Source organism: Pseudonaja textilis, chromosome 3 (assembly GCF_049901715.1).
Source record: "Pseudonaja textilis isolate UNSWEBS1 chromosome 3, rPseTex1.2, whole genome shotgun sequence".
NCBI lineage: Eukaryota > Metazoa > Chordata > Lepidosauria > Squamata > Elapidae > Pseudonaja > Pseudonaja textilis.
Window position 1 is genome coordinate 25,116,353 of NC_141992.1, and position 21,116 is coordinate 25,137,468.

At 38.2% G+C, this 21,116-nt stretch overlaps 1 protein-coding gene across 1 annotated transcript in view; it reads left to right on the top strand.

Annotated features, from left to right (window-relative positions):
* RBPJL (recombination signal binding protein for immunoglobulin kappa J region like) overlaps positions 1–20,794 on the top strand; it is a 48,205-nt gene extending 27,411 nt beyond the window's left edge. Inside the window, exons 5-13 of the mRNA XM_087928755.1 lie at positions 1,100–1,170; positions 4,701–4,816; positions 10,047–10,221; positions 10,767–10,904; positions 12,549–12,661; positions 15,359–15,499; positions 16,821–16,976; positions 17,892–17,995; positions 20,012–20,794. Coding sequence (XP_087784881.1) covers positions 1,100–1,170; positions 4,701–4,816; positions 10,047–10,221; positions 10,767–10,904; positions 12,549–12,661; positions 15,359–15,499; positions 16,821–16,976; positions 17,892–17,995; positions 20,012–20,285 — 1,288 coding nt within the window. The 3' untranslated portion in view covers positions 20,286–20,794. The remainder of the gene's footprint in view (positions 1–1,099; positions 1,171–4,700; positions 4,817–10,046; positions 10,222–10,766; positions 10,905–12,548; positions 12,662–15,358; positions 15,500–16,820; positions 16,977–17,891; positions 17,996–20,011) is intronic.
* The last annotated feature ends 322 nt before the right edge of the window (positions 20,795–21,116 follow it).

Below are 21,116 nucleotides of genomic sequence, written 5' to 3' on the forward strand. Positions count from 1 at the left end.
AAGGCTTGAGTGGATTCCCCCCCCCCCCAGCGTACTCCTTCTCACTCCCGACACTTTAACTCACAAGGGGAAAGCAATACTTGCAGCGTCCATGCCTTTCTTCCTTTTCCCGGGGAGAAAGAGGACATGGGGAACGGAAAGCTAAGAGAGCAATCACAAGTGAGTGACCGGGTTGGGGGCATGGCCAGCCAGGGATTGCTACCGGTTCGGCAGCCCATGCCAAATAACTGCTACCGGTTCGCCCAAGTAGGTGCAAACCGGTTGAATACCACCTCTGATACAATTGATCAAGTCCAGAAGTATTTCATGAGAAGAGTACTACACTCCTCTGCTTGCAACAGAATACCCTATATCACCAGGCTTGAGATTTTGGGCTTGGACAACCTTGAACTATGGTTAGACTTAAGTGTTAGACTTAAGTGTAGCACACAAAATTATCTGCTACAATGTCCTACCAGTCAATGATTACTTCAGCTTCAACCGCAGCAATACAAGAGTACACAACAGATACAAACTCAATGTAAACAGCTTCAAACTTGATTGCAGAAGGTACGACTTCAGCAACAGAGTGGTCAATGCATGGAATGCGCTACCTGACTCTATTGTTACATCTTCTAACCCGCACTCCTTTAACCTCAAACTAACCATAATTGACCTCCCCCCATTCCTAAGAAGTCTGTAAGGGGCGTCCATAAGTGCACCATTGTGCCTACCATCCCTGTCCTATTGTCCCCATTTATTGTACCTATTTCCTGTATTCTTACTCATGTTTATACTTATACCTATTATCTTGTAAGTGATTGACAAATCAAATAAATAAATAAATAAATTTTAGTGAAATCAAGGGGCACCTTTAGAGCTCCATATAAAATTATCAGGAAGACAAATGATAACCTCTTTCTTTGCCACATCATAACTCTGAATTTATACATCATGCTAAACTATGGTGTGATTTCCTATGTACTGCTCTCCTGCAATCCTTATTCATGTCATTTATAAAATAATAAATATTTTGAAATCTATTTCTCAACAAAAAATAAAAATTCAAAGAAACTTTCCTAGTTTAACTGTTTATTACACAACTTTTTTTTCTTGTCAGATTTTTCTGCCCACCCCCATGTGTGTATCTCAGTGGACCCGGCTGGAAACAAAAGAAGGAAGAAATTAAAGGTATAATCCATTTTAGTTCACTCTTCATTTCCCAAGAATTGGAATTATAGAAGTTTGAAAACTGTTTGTAGAAACCTTCTATATTGGGATTTTAAAAAAATTATTTGGCCTACAGTAACTAGACTGCAAAATCCAGATAACCACCATAAAAATTACTGGCTGCACCTAGATGAGACTGATAATCCTGAATGCCAAGACTATCTGTAATATCCTAATAGAGTTGAATATATATTATTGTTTCAATAGAAGAAAATATATGTACTGTAGTCTTCTACCTATCTAAGAGTAGCAGAGTGCATCCATGAACATCAACTAGCAATAAAAAGACAGAGTGATAACTCATAGCATGTGGACAAACTCAACCATAGTTTCAACTAGGAAACTGTATCTTTTTTTTTCTTCCATTCAAGCATGTTTGATTCTTGGCATTCAAAGAAATCAGCCATTAATAGACACATAGAGATAAACCATATTGACACACCATTCAAAAGAGATAACAAAAAACTAAGAAGGAAATAAGATCACAGATTAATATATTTAAGGGGCTTTCCCCTGTATTTTGTATTTTCATACATACTTTTATTTCTTGTTTTTCTAACAGAGGGTAGATAGGAACTGAGTTGTTGCAAAATGTGGCAGTGGTAGATCTTCAGCCTTTAGCAGCCAGTTGATGCTCACTTCTCATTGGTCATCACCACAAAAGGTTGAGCATGCACCTGCTACTTGATTTGGCCTATCTCTGTCTTCAAATGTAACTCTTAACAGCTGGATAAAAAGCCCACTACAAAATAGTAAACAAGGCAAAACTTGAAAAGTTCTTAAAGCTGCAGTAGTTCATGGATTTGAAGTATGTAACATTTATCAACATCATTGTTACTGGCATTGGGTTCCCCATTCACTCATCAATATACTCCCACACCATGCAACTTTGTTTTTCATGTACAGCCATGAAGTCACTCTTGCTTAATTTAAGGCTGTTCCTCTTTCTCTGAACAATCTTAGCCAAACAGCTCTAAAGGAAAACAAGAGATGTGTTTTCCTTTAGGAAAGGGGTTACTTTGGCTTCAGTTTCCTCGTTCCCTTGTCATCTGTTAATTGCACTGGGTATGAAGCATTCCTTTTTCAGCCTAACTGGTAGCCTGAAAGAAAAAAATGCCACAAAGTTTGCAGCAATTGGGTTATAGCTTGGCCTGCCATTACAGGAATTGTATCCAGACCACAGAGACTTTAGACTCATGATCTACTGGCACAACAAGAGGGCCAAAAGAAGGTTATTTCCCCTGGCATCTGCCAAACTCAGCTTTAGAAAACTGATCTGATTGCATTGCCAGGCCACGCTGAGGAATAGGCGATTCCACAACCCCGTTTGAATTGGGCAGGGATGATGTAATAGTTTAACTAGAAAAACAAATAAATTACTTTTAGAATTTCCTAAGCATATCAACAAGCATGTGGAAGGGAGTGAACGAATAAGAACTACATGCTCATATACAGAATGTCCCATTCGGAGTCAGTTTGCTATGGAATGGGATTTTATGCCATTGGTAAACATCCAGTTGTCCTTTAAGTTTAGCTCATGTGGAAAACAGGAGACTGTACTCGGTGGAGAATTTCAAAAACTTTAACAGCAATGCTATTTCTTGTCTTCTTTCATCAACAGAAACTCAAGAAAATGCATGCATGACTTTCCCTTTGCACTTAATTCCTTTATAAGAAAAAGGATCTTGCAAATCTATTTGATGGGGGAAGATATATTGGTTTGACTTGCATAAACATGCAAAGCTCATGCTGTTAACATGCATGATTAATTCCCAGGGATGGGCTAAAATTACATGATAAACAGCTAGTGGTGGAATAGTGCTTCTTTGATTCACATTTAAATAGAAACTGACTTAATATAAAGTTTCAAAATGAATTCACAGAATACAATTTTCCATAGTATTTTGAATTCTATAACACATTTCTAAAATAAAGCAAAAACAAGAAATAAAAATATAATGCATACAAATACAAAATAGAGAAAGATTTTGTCTAGCTATGTTTCTAGATAGAAACCACTTTTGGACTTTTTGCTAGAAAGCAAAATAAATGTTATATTAATTTTGGGATTTGACAATTAGAATTATTTTTCATTATTTAAATGCTGCATAATATTGAATTTTATATCGAAAGGTTAATATATTTTATATTTGTTTCAAAGAAAGTTGGAAATTATTCTTTTTACATTTCTTTTCTTCTTTCCTTGTTCCTTTGCACCATCCCCTTCACTATTTTTCCTTCTTAACCTTTTTTCTTCTTTTTTATATTTTATCTTTTGCACAAATATAGTACACGTTTAAAAAAGAATATACAAAATACAGAAGGAAAAAACTCTTAATATATTAAAGATAGTTGCATACATAATAGGAGAAATTTTGCAAAAAATAATGTGTATATTGGAATATTATAGTATTCCATATATAGTTAGGTATATAATTTTTATACAGTTTTTTAAAGAAAATATCTTTAAAATCAGATTCAGAAATCAGATAAAAATGTGTTTGAAAGAAATTGTGCATATAGCTGTATTGCGTATTTTATATTGTATGCTCTCTTGAAAATCTACATACAGTATGCAGCTAAGATATGACTTAAATGAATAAAATTAAGAAATAGATATGTGGCAAATCAAAGACAATTGTTCATCCTTAGGAGCATCTGACTACAGTCCAAGTTTTGGATAGAAGGGACCATTGGTTTGAAAGAGGGGTAAAAGAATCCATCTATGTTAGAATTGAACACCTCTTCCTCAACACAGGAATAAGACACTAACCATCTCCAGTTTACAACACAGCCCTTGCAGCGCTTCCAAGAAGTTTCCACAGCCAATTGCACCCTGATTCAGGTGACCCCGAGGGCAAAGATAAGTCCTCGGGTGGCCTCAAGAGCTCTCAGGGAGAGTGCTAACAACCAGATGACGGCAAAGAAATACAGTCCTACCCACCATCCTGTCAGAATATACCCTTCTATCTCCCCACCATCCAGTCTCAACTGCCAATACCTATCCTCCAGGGGTGGGATTCAAATTTTTTTACTACCAGTTCTGCAGGCGCGGCTTGATGGGCGTGACAGGAGAAGGATACTGTAAAATCTCCAGTCAGAGGTGGGATTTGCCGGTTCTCTGAACTAATCAAAATTTGCACTACCGGCTCTCCAGAATTGGTCAGAACCTGCTGAATGCCACCTCTGCTATCCTCCTATCCTTCCATCCCCCTGCCCCCCATCAGAATTGATGGAGCTTCTTGGATGAGAAGCGAAATATTTTCTTCTCCCTCAAGGAAAAAACAATCCAGTTGCCTTTTGAAGATGAAGTGCAGGGAAAGCACCTTTAAGATAATTATGACCTGGATGACTAAGAATCCCCAGGGACCTTCAACCTACTAAAGCTAAATAGGGCTGTTTTAGGCAGAGTTGTTTCGGCTTTCGTTCCTGCTTTTTTCTAGACACGTAGAATGCTGATGTGACATTTCTGTCTCCCTTCTTTTGTCTAGGCAAAGATGTAACAGGGACCAGTTCCCAGATATGTGGGTATATAGGACTTGATAGCATGGGCAGTAGCCATGTAGAAATGCAGAAGCTAAACTTTGAAGAGCAATTGGATTCCAAGGTAAGCTGGCTCAGATAGATGTAGTCATAGAAGCAATGATTAAACCTCAGATAAGGGGGGAGGCATTTTACAGACCAACCTGGCAGTTAGAAGCAGCTGCCAAAAGCCTTTGAAGATCAGATGTGTTAAATGCATCTCAGAAAGTCATGCACACTGTTAAAAAGAAACACTGCCTTTGGGAAAGCTGGTTATTTTTTGCATTTCAACAAGTGCGGAACGGGAGCTAACCTTTCCCTCCTTATTATGGTTCTGATAAAAAATTCTTTTGGATTGTGAACAAAATTCTCCCTTTAAGTGCCAATAATAAATATTTTTTATTAATACAAAGAGCAGTTCAGGACAACAATTTTGTTCAGGACAGCAAGACAGGAGGCAAAAGAAATTGTCCTTTCCCACACTTGCGTCAAAGGACTTTATTAATATATGCAATAAATGCAAGACATATTTATCATCATGCCTAGTTTGAACTTTTGTTATTTATTCTCTTGGGTTTTTTAAAATTTAAACAATCTTTATTGTATACACAAATATAATTTTTAAAATCCTAATATATTATTAAAGTCGATATGATAAAATATTAACTTTCAACATTCAGGAAATCTGAAAAGACATTATAGTAAATTGCTGACATGAATTACCTTAACTATATGTGAGAAACTGATTTATAACTAGTGTCAAAAAGAAATGTATAACGGCAGGGGTGGGATGCAAATATTTTTACTACTGGTTTTGTAGGTGTGGCTAGGTGGGCGTGGCTAGGTGGGGTGTGGCCATGTGACTGGGTGGGCGTGGGGTTTTTTTGCAGCACACACACACCCCGGCACTCCATATTTTTTTTGCCTCCTGGGCCTCAGGGAAGCCTCCTGGGAGGCCATTTTTGCTCCCAGGAAGCTCCCCTGGGGCCCAGGACTGGTACAGTTCCAAACAGAGGGTACTGCACAATCAGGGAACTATTGCAAAGGAAGGTATCTTTTGTAGTAATCCTACAATGCATTCTCATGGTAGTCAGCCGGTTAAAAATACTTGAAGAACAGAGAAGTTCTGATTCTTCCCAGAAGTAACTCAATCTGAGTCCCTGAGTGAGCTAAAGTGCTTATTAGTCCATGTGGATCTTGTTTAGTGACCACAGTTGGACCTGCAACTGCTAAGTGATGCAGTTGGTAAGTGGAAGCATATGATGGAGACTTCAGCTTTTCCTTTTTCCCACTCCCCTGTTCTTTGGCATGTTCTTCCTGGTGCTGAGATAATTAGCAAGAAAGGATGCTTGCATTTACATTCATGGGAGAAGAAGGGATTACAAGAGAGTAAGCATCATATAATAGGGAGTATACATGGAAAGAAATGCCCTAGCTGTTTGCCAAATGAGCTGCTTAGGAGGCAAACAAAAGCCTTTAGTCAAGTGTGAAACAGGTTAGAGTTTTGTCAATTTCAGGCAGCAGCTGAAGCCCGGCTGCAGATGAAAGCAATCCAGGAAGAGGTTACTTGTTTAGGCAATCTTTCTGGTCTCTTGGGGTGGGAGGAGAAAAAAATGGGTCACGCACAGGACAAGAGTACTGACTATAATGGCAAACAAGAGACTGAGTGTTGCTGCAAGGGTCATAAATGTGCACCTTGGTTGCAGTTATTATTTTTTTTAGCATCATTGTAACTTCAAATTGTTGCTGATGATACACGATACAGTTGTGAGGTCAGGACACTCTCCACAAATGACAATGAAAAATGAACAAGACACCCACAAAATAGAGGAGAAAGTAGAAAGAGGAGAGGAAGAAATAGAGAAGACAAATCAACAAATAACACAAATAGATAAAGAGGAGGAAGAGATATTAAACATTTCTGAAACGAAGCAGGAGGATTACGCTTTAAGAGTTCAAAATATAGAAAAGGACAAGGAGAAAATGGGAGTGATGAAAGCATTATAGATGGGTTTGACAGCGAGAGGTAGATGAGATTCGACAGCGAGAGGTAGATGTAGAAGCAGACGAAATATTAGTTTTAAATAAGAGAGATGTAAGGAGACACAAGATCCCAAGGGAGGAGAATGGGAGAGTGGTCAAAAAAGTAACAAGAATTAAAATATTAAAATACTAGAACAAGAGATGATGGATAGATATAGATATAGATAGATATTAATATAAACTTATTTGATTAAGAATTAGAAAATAGAGGTAGAAGTTAGAAATGGGAAAAACATTACTACATATATTGCTATATAATATAATTACCATGTTGACACAAATGTTAGAAGTTGAAAAATTATTATCAGATATACTTGATTAATATTAGTAGTAGTAGTATTGTCTATAAAGTAAATTGATTATTATCATCACTATTATTTAATTACTATTGTTAATTTCAGAATTATTATTAATATCTTGTAAATCTAAAATGATTCAGACAATACACTGTTCACCAAACACCTATGTGTATTTAAAGAAAAAAAATGTATAAATATTTTTTTTAAAAAAATTGTTGCTGCGTGAGGCAGTTCAATGTGAGGTCTACTTGCACATACATCAATGCCATTCAGGTTCAGCCAATTCCTTAGAATCCTTCATGAAACCCTTGGCCCAATTACTCTTTATCTGCACTATTTTCCTGCATAAAAAAATGTAACCTTTGAGGGGCTTCAAAGAAGCTCATCTCTCTTTGCCTTTGATGTTCATGGCAGTGGGAGGTCTGCCAGAGATTTACCCTGCAAAGCTTGATCCTGATTGCTGCCAAGTAAAAGGTGCCTCCTTTATTGGAAGATAAAGAGGGAAAGAAAACGGTAGAGTGCCCTCAAAGATCAAGAGTGAGAGTGATCGCTTGGCATCTTTTTAATAGAACAAAAATGTCCGCAGCATTATCACAGCCCTGGAAGAATGCAGAGGTCACAAGAGAGCCAGTGGAGCTACAGTAGCCACCTTTGTGCTTGCAATGTTTAACTCATTGTAAAAGCAAAGCCTATCAGAACAGAGAGAGCGCCAAGATGACTGGGAACAGTAAACCTAGGAGGCTCTTTGCACTCAGAAAAGCAAATACATATGAATACGCCTTTCCATTTGGATTTCCCTAACTGCTAAGTCAATAAAACAGCCCCGAGACCCATATTTTGTATTTCACCTGTAATAACATCCCTAATTACCTCTCCCTTTATATTAACCACAAAGGCTTTAAATGGGGACTATTATAAACTTTAGCGGGAGCTACTTGATCCCACATTTCATTCTCACTGATGACAAACTGAGCTCATGTTAATAAGAGACCCTCTAAAAGCTGGATGATATAGAGTGAGATCTTTCAAACTTGTTCCTATTTCTTGATTGTACACTTGTTCACAATATTTGGCAAGGAAGTTGTGTAATTTGGACTTCAATTACAGTTGAATGCTTTTAATCTGATAGATTCTTGATTAAGCCTTATTCTGCTTCTTATTCTTATTTGACAACATTGTGGTCATGATTACATTAACCATTTAAATACACCACTTTATTCTTTACTAATGCTTTATAATGCATTGTTCTGCCTCTTTTGTGCTTCAAAGCTCCCATATCAATCTTTTGGAATAGTACATTCAGTTAAATGTATTACTTTGCTTACTCGGGACATTGGCTGCAGAAATTAGAAGGGCTAAAGTGCTGCTGGGCTAGAAAATGGGAGACCAGAAGTTATTGTCCTCTCTTAGGCATGACAGTTGGCTTGATTACATGTCACTTTCTCTAAGTCTAACTGACTTCTCAGTGTTGTTGGGGGTCGGGGGGAAGGAGGTGGGAACATTATGTACACTCTCTTAAGTAGCACAAAATAAAGCCAGACTACTACTAGTAAGTCATTGTGATCGGTTGGTTGTTAAGATGATAGGTTATTTAAAGAATCCCTGCTAAGTCTTCCTAAAATAGAAATGTATTAAAAAGATTAATGATGGCATAGCTTAAATTTCCCCAGTCTGGACACATGCAAGATGTTTAGAATTATCCAGTGAGCCCAGCCATTCCTAAGAATTCTGGGACTTGAATTCACACTTCTAGAGAGTGCAGAGTTTCTGGGAGTCTGGTATAATTTAAGGGCCATTCTGATCATTTTTAGGTTTCCATTTCTTTTCTTCCATTTTTACCTCCAATCAGCTAATTTTTGGAAACATTACAGAATGCTGTAAAACCTTTCTACCAACAGTGTAAATGGAAAGAATGTAAATATCAAAGGCAACACTTTTGTGTATATCATCTTTCATCTATCACCTTTGTGTATATCATCTGTTGGGAGGAACCTTTGCAGTAGAAGGAAGCTGAAAAACTCTATATTAAGCCAAGTCCATATGAAATAAAATATTAATAGCTCTGCCACTTGAACAGTTATTGCTCAATAATGCTCATAAATAATTTCCAAGTATTATTTATTCCAATGCCGCCAGTTATTTGGAGCCTCAGTGGTGCAGTGGTTAGAGTGCAGTATTGCAAGCTACTCCCACTGCAATTTGGCAGATCGAACAAGGTCAAGATTGACTCAGCCTTCCATCCTTCCAACGTGGTAAAATAGGACTCAAATTGTTGGGGGCAGTATGCTGACTCTGTAAACCGCCTTGAGAGGGCTGTAAAGCACTATAAAGCAGTGTATAAGTCTAAGTGCTATTGTTATTTGTCTCCCCCAGTGAACTGGTGTTGTTGTCAGCCATTCAAAATAGACCAGACCAGGAAACCAGAGCCGAGCAGGCCAATACAGTTTTAATATAGCAACGGCAATAGCACTTAGATTTATACCCCACTTCATAGTGCCTTACAGCTCTCTCTAAGTGGTTTACAGAATTAGTACAGTATATTGCCCCCAACAATCTGAGTCCTCATTGTACCAATCTCGGAAGATGAATGTCTGAGTCAACCTTGAGCGGGTCAGGATCAAACTCCTGGCAGTGGACAGAGCTAGCCTGCAGTACTGCATTCTAACCACTGCGCCACTATGGCTCAGTTAATATATTCTTGAAAGTCTGAATTACATTAACCATTCTCACCCTCCCTTTCTTTATCTTCATGAGAACTAGGGCGAGTCTTGTCTGAGATATTTTCTCAGATTACATCTCTTCCCTGGAATCCGGTTTTTTTAATCTGATGACTAGCAGCTCTTCTTCCTGTTCTTCAAGGTTATTTCTTCTGCCCATTACACTAATCTATGTCAGGTTATCATGCCTAAACCTCAGATCTCAAGCCCTCCTTTCACTTCTTGCCAATGAATATCCCCTCCTCCTTTAATGTAGAAATTCAGCTGCGCCAAAGCACTCTACATCTCAGACTCTGACAAAAGGAAACACTTCCGGCTAGCCCTGAAGCTGTTCTTCAGCAATGGGCAGGAGATTGGCACATTCCACAGCAAGCTGATCAAAGTGATCTCCAAGCCCTCACAGAAAAAGCAGTCCCTGAAGAACACAGACCGTAAGTTTTTCCATGAAGAGAAGTTGCCGTAAGTCCTTTGGGATGGCCTTGTTGCCAGGGGAGGTGGTAGATTGGAATACATTAAAGAAGGTACCAGTATATTAAGACAGGACACGGTTGCTTTGCTTTGACATTTCAGAGAATAAAATCAGGTATCCAGAGATGGAAAAGTTCTCTTTCTGAGCCTTTGGAGAGATGTGTCACTCAGAACAATGTTGGAGTGGTAATGGTGCTTAGGTAGCTTCTTATGTTAAAGCAAATAACACAGAGCAGAACAGCTGCAGGCCAAGGGAAGGTCTGACCAGCTAGAGGTGCAAAGCTAATGTCACAATGACAGCATCTTTATCAATTCACATCAGTGTAGAATAATCCTACTTTGGTTGTTCAGTTTAAGCCCATCTGTAGCTACATGCCTAGACTACAATATCAAGATAACTAATACAAATCTAAATGTACACATAAAAACTCCAAACTTCTTTTTTCTCTCTCTCTCTCCCTCTCTCCCCTCTCCCCCCACTCTCATTCTCCCACTTTCAATTTCCTAGTGTGCATTTTATCTGGGTCAAAGGTCTCTCTCTTCAACCGCCTGCGCTCCCAAACTGTCAGCACTCGCTACCTTTTTGTCGAGGGTGATGCTTTCACCGCAAGCGCCCGGCAGTGGGCAGCATTCACACTTCATCTAGGTGAGGCTGGCTTAGGGCAAGCAGAGGTTTAATCATTCATGCTGCAAATCTAACTGCAAATCTGTTTACCCAATTGCTTAATGACGTTTTGACCTTGGGTGGCTGAAGACTATCAAAATGGAGAAAGGCTGAATAAACTTTGACACTGAAGTGAAAGTATGTATTATGATGCTACGAGTTTGGGCTTAAAACCTCAAATAAGCTTTGGGGACAGGTGATTTAGTGCAGGGCTATAAAACTCGCAGGCCAGGCGTTGGCCACGCCCATGTCCAGTTTAGTGTAAGGGGGAAAAGTCACAATACATCACATGATGCCGCCATGGCGACGCATGTTTGACACCCCTTATTTAGTGTATCACATTAACATCTGAAAAAGATGTCAGTTTTCTAAAAGTAATGGATATAACCTTGTTACCAATACTAGGAATAGGGACATGCTGTATATAGAGGAAGTCGAGAAAGGCAAGAGAGTAGCTGTGACTACATGGTCATAGAAACTATCTTGCCTTTTTTGATCTCCCTTGCAGAAGTCCTTGATTATGAATTTGCTCTTCCATTTTTGGAGATGTTATTATCTTATTGTTTAAATAACCTTTCCAGAGAAGGCCATCATCAGCCTGGAGTTTGCTGGCTGGGAATTCTAGGATTTATATTCCAATACATCAGGAGGATATTTTCGCTAAACAAGGCTTGTTAGCAGCTTGATGGGCAGCTGATATCTTTTTTTTTATAAGAACTTATTGTTAGATAATATGTAGATCTTTATGGGATGCCCTCCAAAACATGGGATACAGTGCATCTAAGCTTGGCAACATTGGGTTCACTAACATGTTCTTCAGTTCCCATGTCTGTCCTTTGATAACTCATTACAAAGAAATTGATGGGAAATTTTAATCTATGTTCCTCACAATGCCTCTATGTCCTCCAAAAATTCCCCTGACCACAAAAGTTAGCGATTCCAAGCTAGGAGAAAGGAAGAACTTCCAGGTCCAACATTGGAAGTTTTTAAGAAGACATTGGACAACCATTTATCCATAATGGTACAGGGTTTCCTGCCTGAATGGGGTGGGGGGGTAGACTAGAAGAGCTCTAAAGTCCCTTCCAACTCTGCTATTTTGTTATTCTGTTAAGAAGAAGTGGGTGTATATGTGTGCATTAGTGCTTCAATTCATACTTTGTCTTGAAGCATGGTTTACTTGGGTTCAGTGTACTGAATTACACCATTATATTGGTGGATAAAATAAAAAGCATATTTTCAGTTATGTCTAGCTTATTTGCAAATATACTAATGGAGCACAAGTAGCACCTCCACATATAATTTGTGACTTCACATCAGATAACGGGAGAGGGAGGCTCTGTAGCTCAAGATGCTTTCATCCATTACTTTGCAACTTATTCTCATCTTTCTTCTTAGTTTCTCCCCTTACTTCCTACTGTCTTTCAGTGAATGTTTGCTGTTACTCGTCAATCAGTAGCACAGACAGAATAATAGATTATGGGACCAAAATCACATTATATTTTAAATACCATTTTAAAAACCCACCTTGTCATTCAACAAGTGGTTAACTCCAGTTCCTGCTCCTTGTCATCCGCTTTTAGACTTTCTCTCTCTTTTGTTTTTCTCTCCCTTTCTTGTGTTATGCAGATGAGTTCTGTTCTCAGTCCCAGAGTGATTTTCCGCTGCGGGAAGTCTACATTCGGTATGGTTCCAGAGTTCGGCTTATCTGTACGACTACTGGGCTAGCACTGCCTCCTATGGTGAGATTTTAATAATAACTTGGAAGGAAAAAAGCATTGCAGAAATAACATTTTGGAATAGTCTGTAACTTTACAATAGCATTCTTGGTGCTTGCACTGATCATCTTCTCTCTTCATCCTATACGTCCACAAAAGTTAAATGGTGACTACATAAAACAGAGATGTTTGTCAGTCATAATATCACAGGATTGCTGCAGATTAATAGAGAAGCAGAAGTACCTACAACAAATGTAAAAAGATATGGTTGTGCAATTGTAGCCCCCTTAGAATGGGCATCATCCATGTGATACACATAAAAATGGATGAACTTCAAGCACATGGTGGTGATCGCCTTCTTGACTTTTGGGGTTTTCTCCACAGACACAGATGGACACAGACAAAGAGAAGAGACTATATAAGTGACACTAGCTTGATACCTGTGCTTCGCTACAAAATTATGTTAGTTTTTGGGGAGAAAAATAAGGGAAAAAATTCTGTCTCTGCCTACCAGCATCCATTGGTATTCATCTGGCTAGCATCCTGTCAGTGTGTGAGAGAGTTGAGGGCTGTTTGGAAACTGAAACAGTATTTGTTGTGTGAGCAAAAAGGAGATGGCAAGGAGTCTGTGGCTTAGCTCAGCTGTTTTGTAATAAAGCTGCTTGGTGCTGTGAAACTAAAACTGAAACTCCTCTCCTCTGCTTGTGTTTTGCATTTGGAACAGATTTCTTTTCAGGTGGGGAGGGGAAGTAGAACTCCTTGGCATCAGAGCGTGTTAATAATAATATAATAAAGACTAATGCTCTGATGGTCCTTTTGAAAAACCCTTTCTTAGTGAGCACCTAGAAGCCAAGAGGAACATATGTGCCAAATTTCAAGTTTGTAGGCTTTACGGTTGTGGAGATTTTGTGATGATGCATGAGTGGTATTTCGCTTTTATATATATATAAAATCAGAGGTGGTATTCAGCAAGTTCTGACCAGTTCTGGAGAACCGGTAGCAGAAATTTTGAGTAGTTTGGAGAACCAGCAAATACCATCTCTGACTGGAGATTTTACAGTATCCTTCCCCTGCCATGCCCACCAAGCCACGCCCACAGACCCAGTAGTAAAAAAAAATTGAATCCCACCCCTGATATATAGATATATATATATTTATGTGTCTAGCCAACACATTTTTGATATCACTAGGAACATTTATTATATTCATCACAATAGAAATATCTGCTATCCATTTATTCTCACACATGTTGTACTTCCATCATATACTGTTATTACATTCAGCATCTTACCTTCAACTCCATACTCATTCAACAGTCAATAATATTTAATATTTGCTAACAATGATTTTAGAGGCTTATTGTTTTAGTTTTGTTGTACACCGCTCAGAGTCATTTGCTCATGAGATGAGCAGCTCTACAAATTAAGCAAATAAATAAAAGTCTCAGGCTGTTTGCTTGCCATATGCTTTTTTTTAAATGAATAAATTTTCTAACCTTCATACTTCTCTTTTGACCTGCTGAAAAGCAAAAATCTGTTCCACAAACATTTTGTCTAGTGTAAAATTGTGCTATATTTTTCCAAATTTTCCTTTTTTGATGTCTGGAACTTTTTCAGTCAGAGTGTCAGCGTTCCAATGAAACTCCCCATTTCATTCAGTGCTCAGAAACAAAGTTCATCCAATAAGAATGTATTAAGGAAGTCATACTGGCATACCTGGGAAAACCCGACTCTGGGAGTTCCGGGTTTTCCCTTCCCAACTGAAATTCAAAACCTATCCTTTGCACCCACCAGTCCATCACATAGCCCAATCATCCATCGTCCCAACTGGAGACCTTCCTCCAGACACTCCTTTCCAAGTGCAGGGTAACTTGTCCTTCACTTTATAAGAAGAATGTTGTTATGTCTAATCTTCCACCTCTCTATGAAATCCCCCCTCCCAATTTCCCAGGCACTAAGATGTGGCAGCTTGGAAGCTTCTAAGTACAATATGGCTTCCAAAGCTGACACAGAGTTGAGAAGACCTCAACTGGGAACTGGGATGGTCTGTATCCATTCTAGTCTTCCTTGATCTCTACGTGGCTTTAGATACTATTGATCATAATCTCTTTCTTGACAAACATAAGTGTCTGGAAGTGTTGGAGTCTGGGAATGTTACAGTGATTCGTCTTCCTCTGGATTCAGTTACAATTGGCGTTGTGGGAAAGAGAACCCATCTCTAATTCCCTAAAGAGTGAGGTTCCACCGGGCTCGCCTGTGTTCCTATTCTTATTTAACATCTACATGAGGTTGTTGGATGAAGTCGTCCAATAGCACATTTTTAGGTATCATCAATATATTGTTACACATGTTCAAATACAATTGGTTGATGTGTGATATCATCAAGGTGCTTTCTCAGCATCTCATGGAGAGGACAGGCTCAGGCTCAATTTGATAAGACTGAGTGACTATAGGTTTGGGAACCTCCAACAACCGGTGCACAATTTTTGGGGAGGAGGACTCTTGGTTGTAAGTTCCCATTCAAAAAGTAGGTAATAGTTGTGGTTGGAGGGCTTTGCATCAGTCCCAAGGACAATCCTTGGACGACTCTACTTTGCATAGCTTGCCATTTTCGTTCCTATTCTGTTCTCTGAAGCGCAATTTTAAAAATCTGAACTCCCTGCAAATGTCAAATGGTTTTATGTTCTCTTTCGAGCTTTTCTTATGTCTGTTTATTCTTGAGATCATTCGCAAAGTTGCTAAGCAATCAGTAATGTTGGATGTGGATGAACCTGTTTCCCAGTTGCATAAATGTGCGTTCCAGTTTCATGGGAGTGATAGGATGTACCTCTGCCTTTCAACAGAGAAAGTAATCCAGTACCAGGTAATGTGGATACAGTTCTCTTGTTGTCTTTCAGGAACCGACCTAGCTTGGATTTAAGTATAATGCTGGTAGCCATAAAGTTTGAAGTTGTTCATGTTGTTTGAGTATAAAGAAGGATGTTCTTGCTTGTACTCAGAGAAGAAATCCAATCAACAAAAGCAAATAAGAGCAAATAAGTCCCCCCTCCCTATCCTCTTTAACCTTCAAGAATAAACAAATCTTTTGAGCTGGTAAAACTTCTGGGAATGCATAGGCTCTATGTTTAGTTTAGACCTCTAGAAAACTAGTGTTAGATACCTGTGAAATTTACCCCCTATCCATAAGAGGACATAGAGAATGGCCATGATGAACATTGTCACTCTTCCCTTCATGTGTTCAGTATATCCAGAATTCTATCTGAATAGACCACACTGACACTACTTCCCTTTTTCCCACAAAAATTGGGAGCTGCAGAAGGAAAAGTGCATGATTATATATTACTATATTAATTGTACACAACTGGAGAATTACAGATGGCTATCTTCATTGCTCCCTGAGCAGACTGAAATAATTGCCAAAGTGTGACCAAGGTTTACATGAATTGGATATGATTATGGTTTCCCATGGCCATAATCAAGGCCACTTCAACAACATAGAAATGGGAAAATTAATTGGGGAGATCCTAAAAAAAATCCCTTGTTCATTTTTGTACTGGCTAAAAATACTGAAATGGAAAGTTGAAAGTATATGTGACCTGTATAATTCCAGTGTTGTAAACATTCAAGTATTTCATTATTTCACTAACTTCATTCTATCAAACGCTAATAGAAAATGGCAACTGCCATATTGATTAGGCTTTAGGCTTACCCCATCTGCCATTCACAACAACTGGGCTTACAGCTTCCAGGATCCCTAGCTAGCATGGAAATTCGGAGAACTGTATGGTCAGTGGTCAATGCTGCCTTAGTTGCCTTATGTCAAGTTTTTTTTTCAAACTTTGCCATTTTAACTTCCCAAATTCCCCAGTGGCATGCTGAAGTCCACACAGCTTAAAGTTGCCAAGTTTGAAAAGCATTGCCTTACTTCAATTCCTTAGCTCTAAGTAGAAGGAATTCACTTTCAAAGTAAGACAGGCTGGCTCCATTTCTGTTGCATTTTAACGAAGACTTTGCTGGCTTTTAAATAATTTTATTATTACTTTGGATTGTTTTAAATAAATCTATCTATCTCTTTGCTTTGTATTTGTGATGATTTTGTAGAACAATTGCATTACAGTAGGCAGAAAAGTGGTTTATAATCACATTGATGAATATATTCAAAGTTGATGTTTATTGCTATGCAGGCATCTCTCTGTCCCAAAGAAATAAACCGAGAATTGCTGAATGACAGTTCCTGTTGGACCATCATTGGGACAGAGGTTGTAGAATACTCATTCAGCCTCAACCCAACCAGCATCCAGAATCCAGTGGGCCCTGTCCCTCTTATAACAACCTTGGAGGTACATAGAGGGTTTTTTCATGCTCTTTTGCCTTGCTGCTTTGTGCAAAAAAATAGGGAACAAAATGTTGGCTATTTCATCTTAATAATTTTAACCCCAGCCCTAACATCAAAAACTAAAGAATCATTTAGTCTTCCTTTCCTTGAAATGGCAATAAAAGATTGTGTATATTGAGTATATTGAAATATTATTTACTCCTACAATCATCTCTACAAACAGCTTAGATAGAACGTTACATTTTCACTGAATCAGAGACTGGCAATTTGTATGAATTAATTAATATAGAATGCATAAGACTAATATGGAGCTCCTTGGAGAACAGAAAGCAGCAACTGAAGTGTGGCTGCAGAAAGGTATATTTACTGATGAAACTAAAATGAAGGATTACATTGGTGCCTTGTGTTCTTTCATATCTTGGAAGCATTCAGATGGGAGGCATAAGAGTAAGCATAACCTGAGGGTTTTTTCTGTTCTCTTAATACAGTTTGGAAACTACATTATATGAACCAAACCAAAGTCTTTTGTTTTCCCATTTAAATTATTTATTTACTACTGTCACTTCTGTAAGCACCAATACATTTTACCCCTCCGAGCATGGCTAAGACATCAGAAAACTGGGAAACCACGTTACTCCAGGTATTCAACACTCAACCCTAGATTTAATGGATAGCATTTATCATAACAGGTGTTACAGTTCCATAATCTCTGGAGAGCTTTAAGTTTTCCAGCCCATTGGCATTATAGAAATTATAGATTTCTGTGCAAAGCCAAAAAGCCTTCCAGGTCAAAACATGGGTATCTTTGCTTTAAAGTCCACAGAGGTGCAAAATTAGAACAAAGTGCTGGAAGGAAAGGCTATATTGTACCTTCATGAGAAGATGGACGATCCTATATGCTTGGGTTTGTTTTTCACAGCTGACAGGTGGAGGGGATGTGGCAATGCTGGAAGTCCAAGGCAACTATTTCCATACAAACATGAAAGTTTGGTTTGGAGATGTGGAAGCAGAGACTATGTACAGGTAAAGCAGGCACAGACTGTCCTGAAACCACAGCATGATCAGTTGGGCAAGTCTCACAGCCATTATTCTTTGCACAACCTCCAAAAGCATCTCTTCAAGAGAGATCAGCAGTGAATGAAATGGATCAGTGCAATACTAGTTGTTGTGTTTATTAATTCAATATTTTTTATTTATAGTAGAAGGCAGCGCCTTCTAAAACCTTGAGTCTCCCCATGCCTGACACAAGAAAAGAGAGATAACTGAATCACACAGCAGCAGCAATGTAATTGTATGGTTTCTGTGAAAAGAAGGCTCAAATTCCCTTTCTGATAAGTACGGAAACAGGGTCCAAAAATCTCCATTTTTTTTATTTCATGTATATACTGCAGGCATTTTTGGCTGATACCAAAACCGGAAGTCACGCAGGTAGGGATTTGAGTAAATGTATTGCAAAAACAATAAAAACCACAAAGAAAAACTCCTTTCACCATGAAGTAGAAAACCAAAACCTTATTCCTAGTAAAATCAACGTTTCAACAATATGCCTTTCTCTTGCCTGTAGAAAACCAGCTCAAGGTCTCTTACTTCTGATGGAAGAAAGGTTAATGGAAAGCTACTATAATGAATAAGTAGGGTTCACTTTATTTGCTTCTGACTTTGTCTGCACTAGTTCTTATAGACAGTGTATTTTGCTAGAAAATCAAGAAGTATATAAAGGCATCTCGTTTTCATCCATGTGACAATGTTGCGTGATGGGTTAGCAAGAAAGACAAAGACTGGAGAACTTCATGATTGAATGTGGACAATCAGAATGTGGCTGTTTGAATCTAACTGATTTAGCATCAGTGTATGATCAAAAAAGTCAAGTTGGCAGCCATGATGGTAAGATCAAACCAAGTGCAGTGCACATGCAGCAGACATAAAAGCCCAGAGAGAGTTTTGATTGCACTGTTGCTTTCCTTTTTTAACATCTCCCATGGTCAGTTTTTTTTCCAAACCATCCATGATGAGATCTTTTGCTACTCCTAAACTAGATACTTCTGAATAGTTTTGAATTGTCTGAAATATTAATTCATTGACTGGTATGTTCTCTCTGTTGCCACTATTTTACATTTGTTTTAAATACTAAAGTCTAGTGCGGTCAATTTTAATTTTGTATTCCACATCCACTGTGGGGAATGTTAAGAGAAAACCAGTAAGCACAGAATGCCATCAAATTTCAATATACTTTGGTTGCTTCTATAACCCAAATGGGCTTTTTCTAGCCCGTTTCCTGTTGGTTATCTTGTAACTAAGATAAATGATAAAATGTTGGCTCTTGTCCATCAGAATTTCATTAATTTTTTTGGGGGGGTGTGCTCATAATTAGATTTTGGTTTGAGTTAGCATCATGCATTAAGAGTTCTTATATCTGTTGTATAGTGTAACACACTACACGAAGTCATGAACATAATGAAAAAAAGACAGCGCTCAAAATCAGACAACCAGACAAAATCAGAAATCCTACATCCTATGCTAATCAAACCAAACCAAAGGCTTATTTAATGTAGCATCTTTCTTTTCACATTGCTCAACTAATTGGAAACCCATATTCAAGAAATAAGTGGAAGATTTTCTTTTTTCCACAAGAGGTGTTTATATATATATAAAGCTATGGCTTGTGGAAATGTTCCATAGCGAAGCAAATAGATGTCCCAGTTTGGTGTTGTGTTTGGATGTCCTGTTTACAAAATAGTCCTGGAAAGTTGGCCTGTGTAGAGCTGCAAAAAGGAAAAGGAGCTGCCATTCCACTTTGCCTGTACAAGTTCCACAGATAAAAAGAAAGTACATTTTGAAAGAGCACTGAAACCCACACTTTACACAAACCTATTGATTACAACCATTGCTCCAATTTAACTGCTTGAAAATCTAGTGAGCCTATCTTGGGACAGGAGAGGGGAGGAGAAAAGGTACATGTTATGGATATGTGTATAAATATGTGTGCATGCACACATCCAAACCATAAATGAATTTATATTTTTTTATTTGTTTGTTTAGGAATTCCAAGTCGTTAGTGTGTGTTGTTCCTGATATCTCTGCATTCAGCCCTGATTGGAGATGGTTGCGATACCCAATCACTGTACCTCTTATGTTACTAAGGAACGATGGTCTGATTTATTCCAGTATATTCAGCTTCACATATACACCAGAACAGAGTTTTCTGTGTGGCCAACCACTCTTGCCAGAGATGGTGCAGGATTCTGACACTTTGCTCAATACCATCCATCAAGAATTCACTAAGACAAATTATCACTTTTTCATGCAAAGTTAGACCTGGAACTGTATGGTCGCCATTGTTTGGCTAGAGCAGAAATTGTGGCAAATACGTGGTTTTTATAAAATGATGAAATGTGGTTTTTCTAAAATAGAATCATATGAACATTTTATTTTTAATTCATGTTCTGTACACACATTAAATCATACAGCTCTGTGTTTCAACGCAAGAAGGCCAGGAATTACTTAATAATAATGCATTGCTTTAGTAGGGAACAAGAGTGCTTATTTTTTTAGCTTGCATTCCCTATTTGGCATCTTAAAGAGTATGATTCTCAGTAGAATATACTATTACTATGCAATATACAATTCTGTGTATATTGAATATAATTGTAACTGCATCAGCATAGGCAGAGAAACTCATGTTGCATATTTATCAAGTATCTACTAAAACACAGCAAGCAATTGTAGAGCTCATGTCACAGTGATAGTTTTAACGTAAATGTGATAGTTGGTAAAAGGGTGCACTCAGGCATTTGTAAGAGATAAAAATATCATAATTACTGTTACAATTGCTTTTTTACTTCTTTATTTTATTTGCTTGTGTGGTTTTATTTATTGCAGATTTTTTTTTTAAAAAAAGAGTTTTTGTTGGGGGTTTTTATTAGAAGACCTCCAAGGTCCCTTCCAACTCTCCTATTCTAACAAGAGCCGTAGTGGTACAGTGGTTTGAATGTAGCATTGCAGACTAATTCTGCCAACTGCCAGGAGTTTGATTCTGAGCGACTCAAGATTTCCATCCTTTCGAGGTCAGTAAAATGAGGAGCCAGATTGTTGGGGACCATATGCTGACTCTGTGAACCACTTAGATAGTGCTGTAAAGCACTAT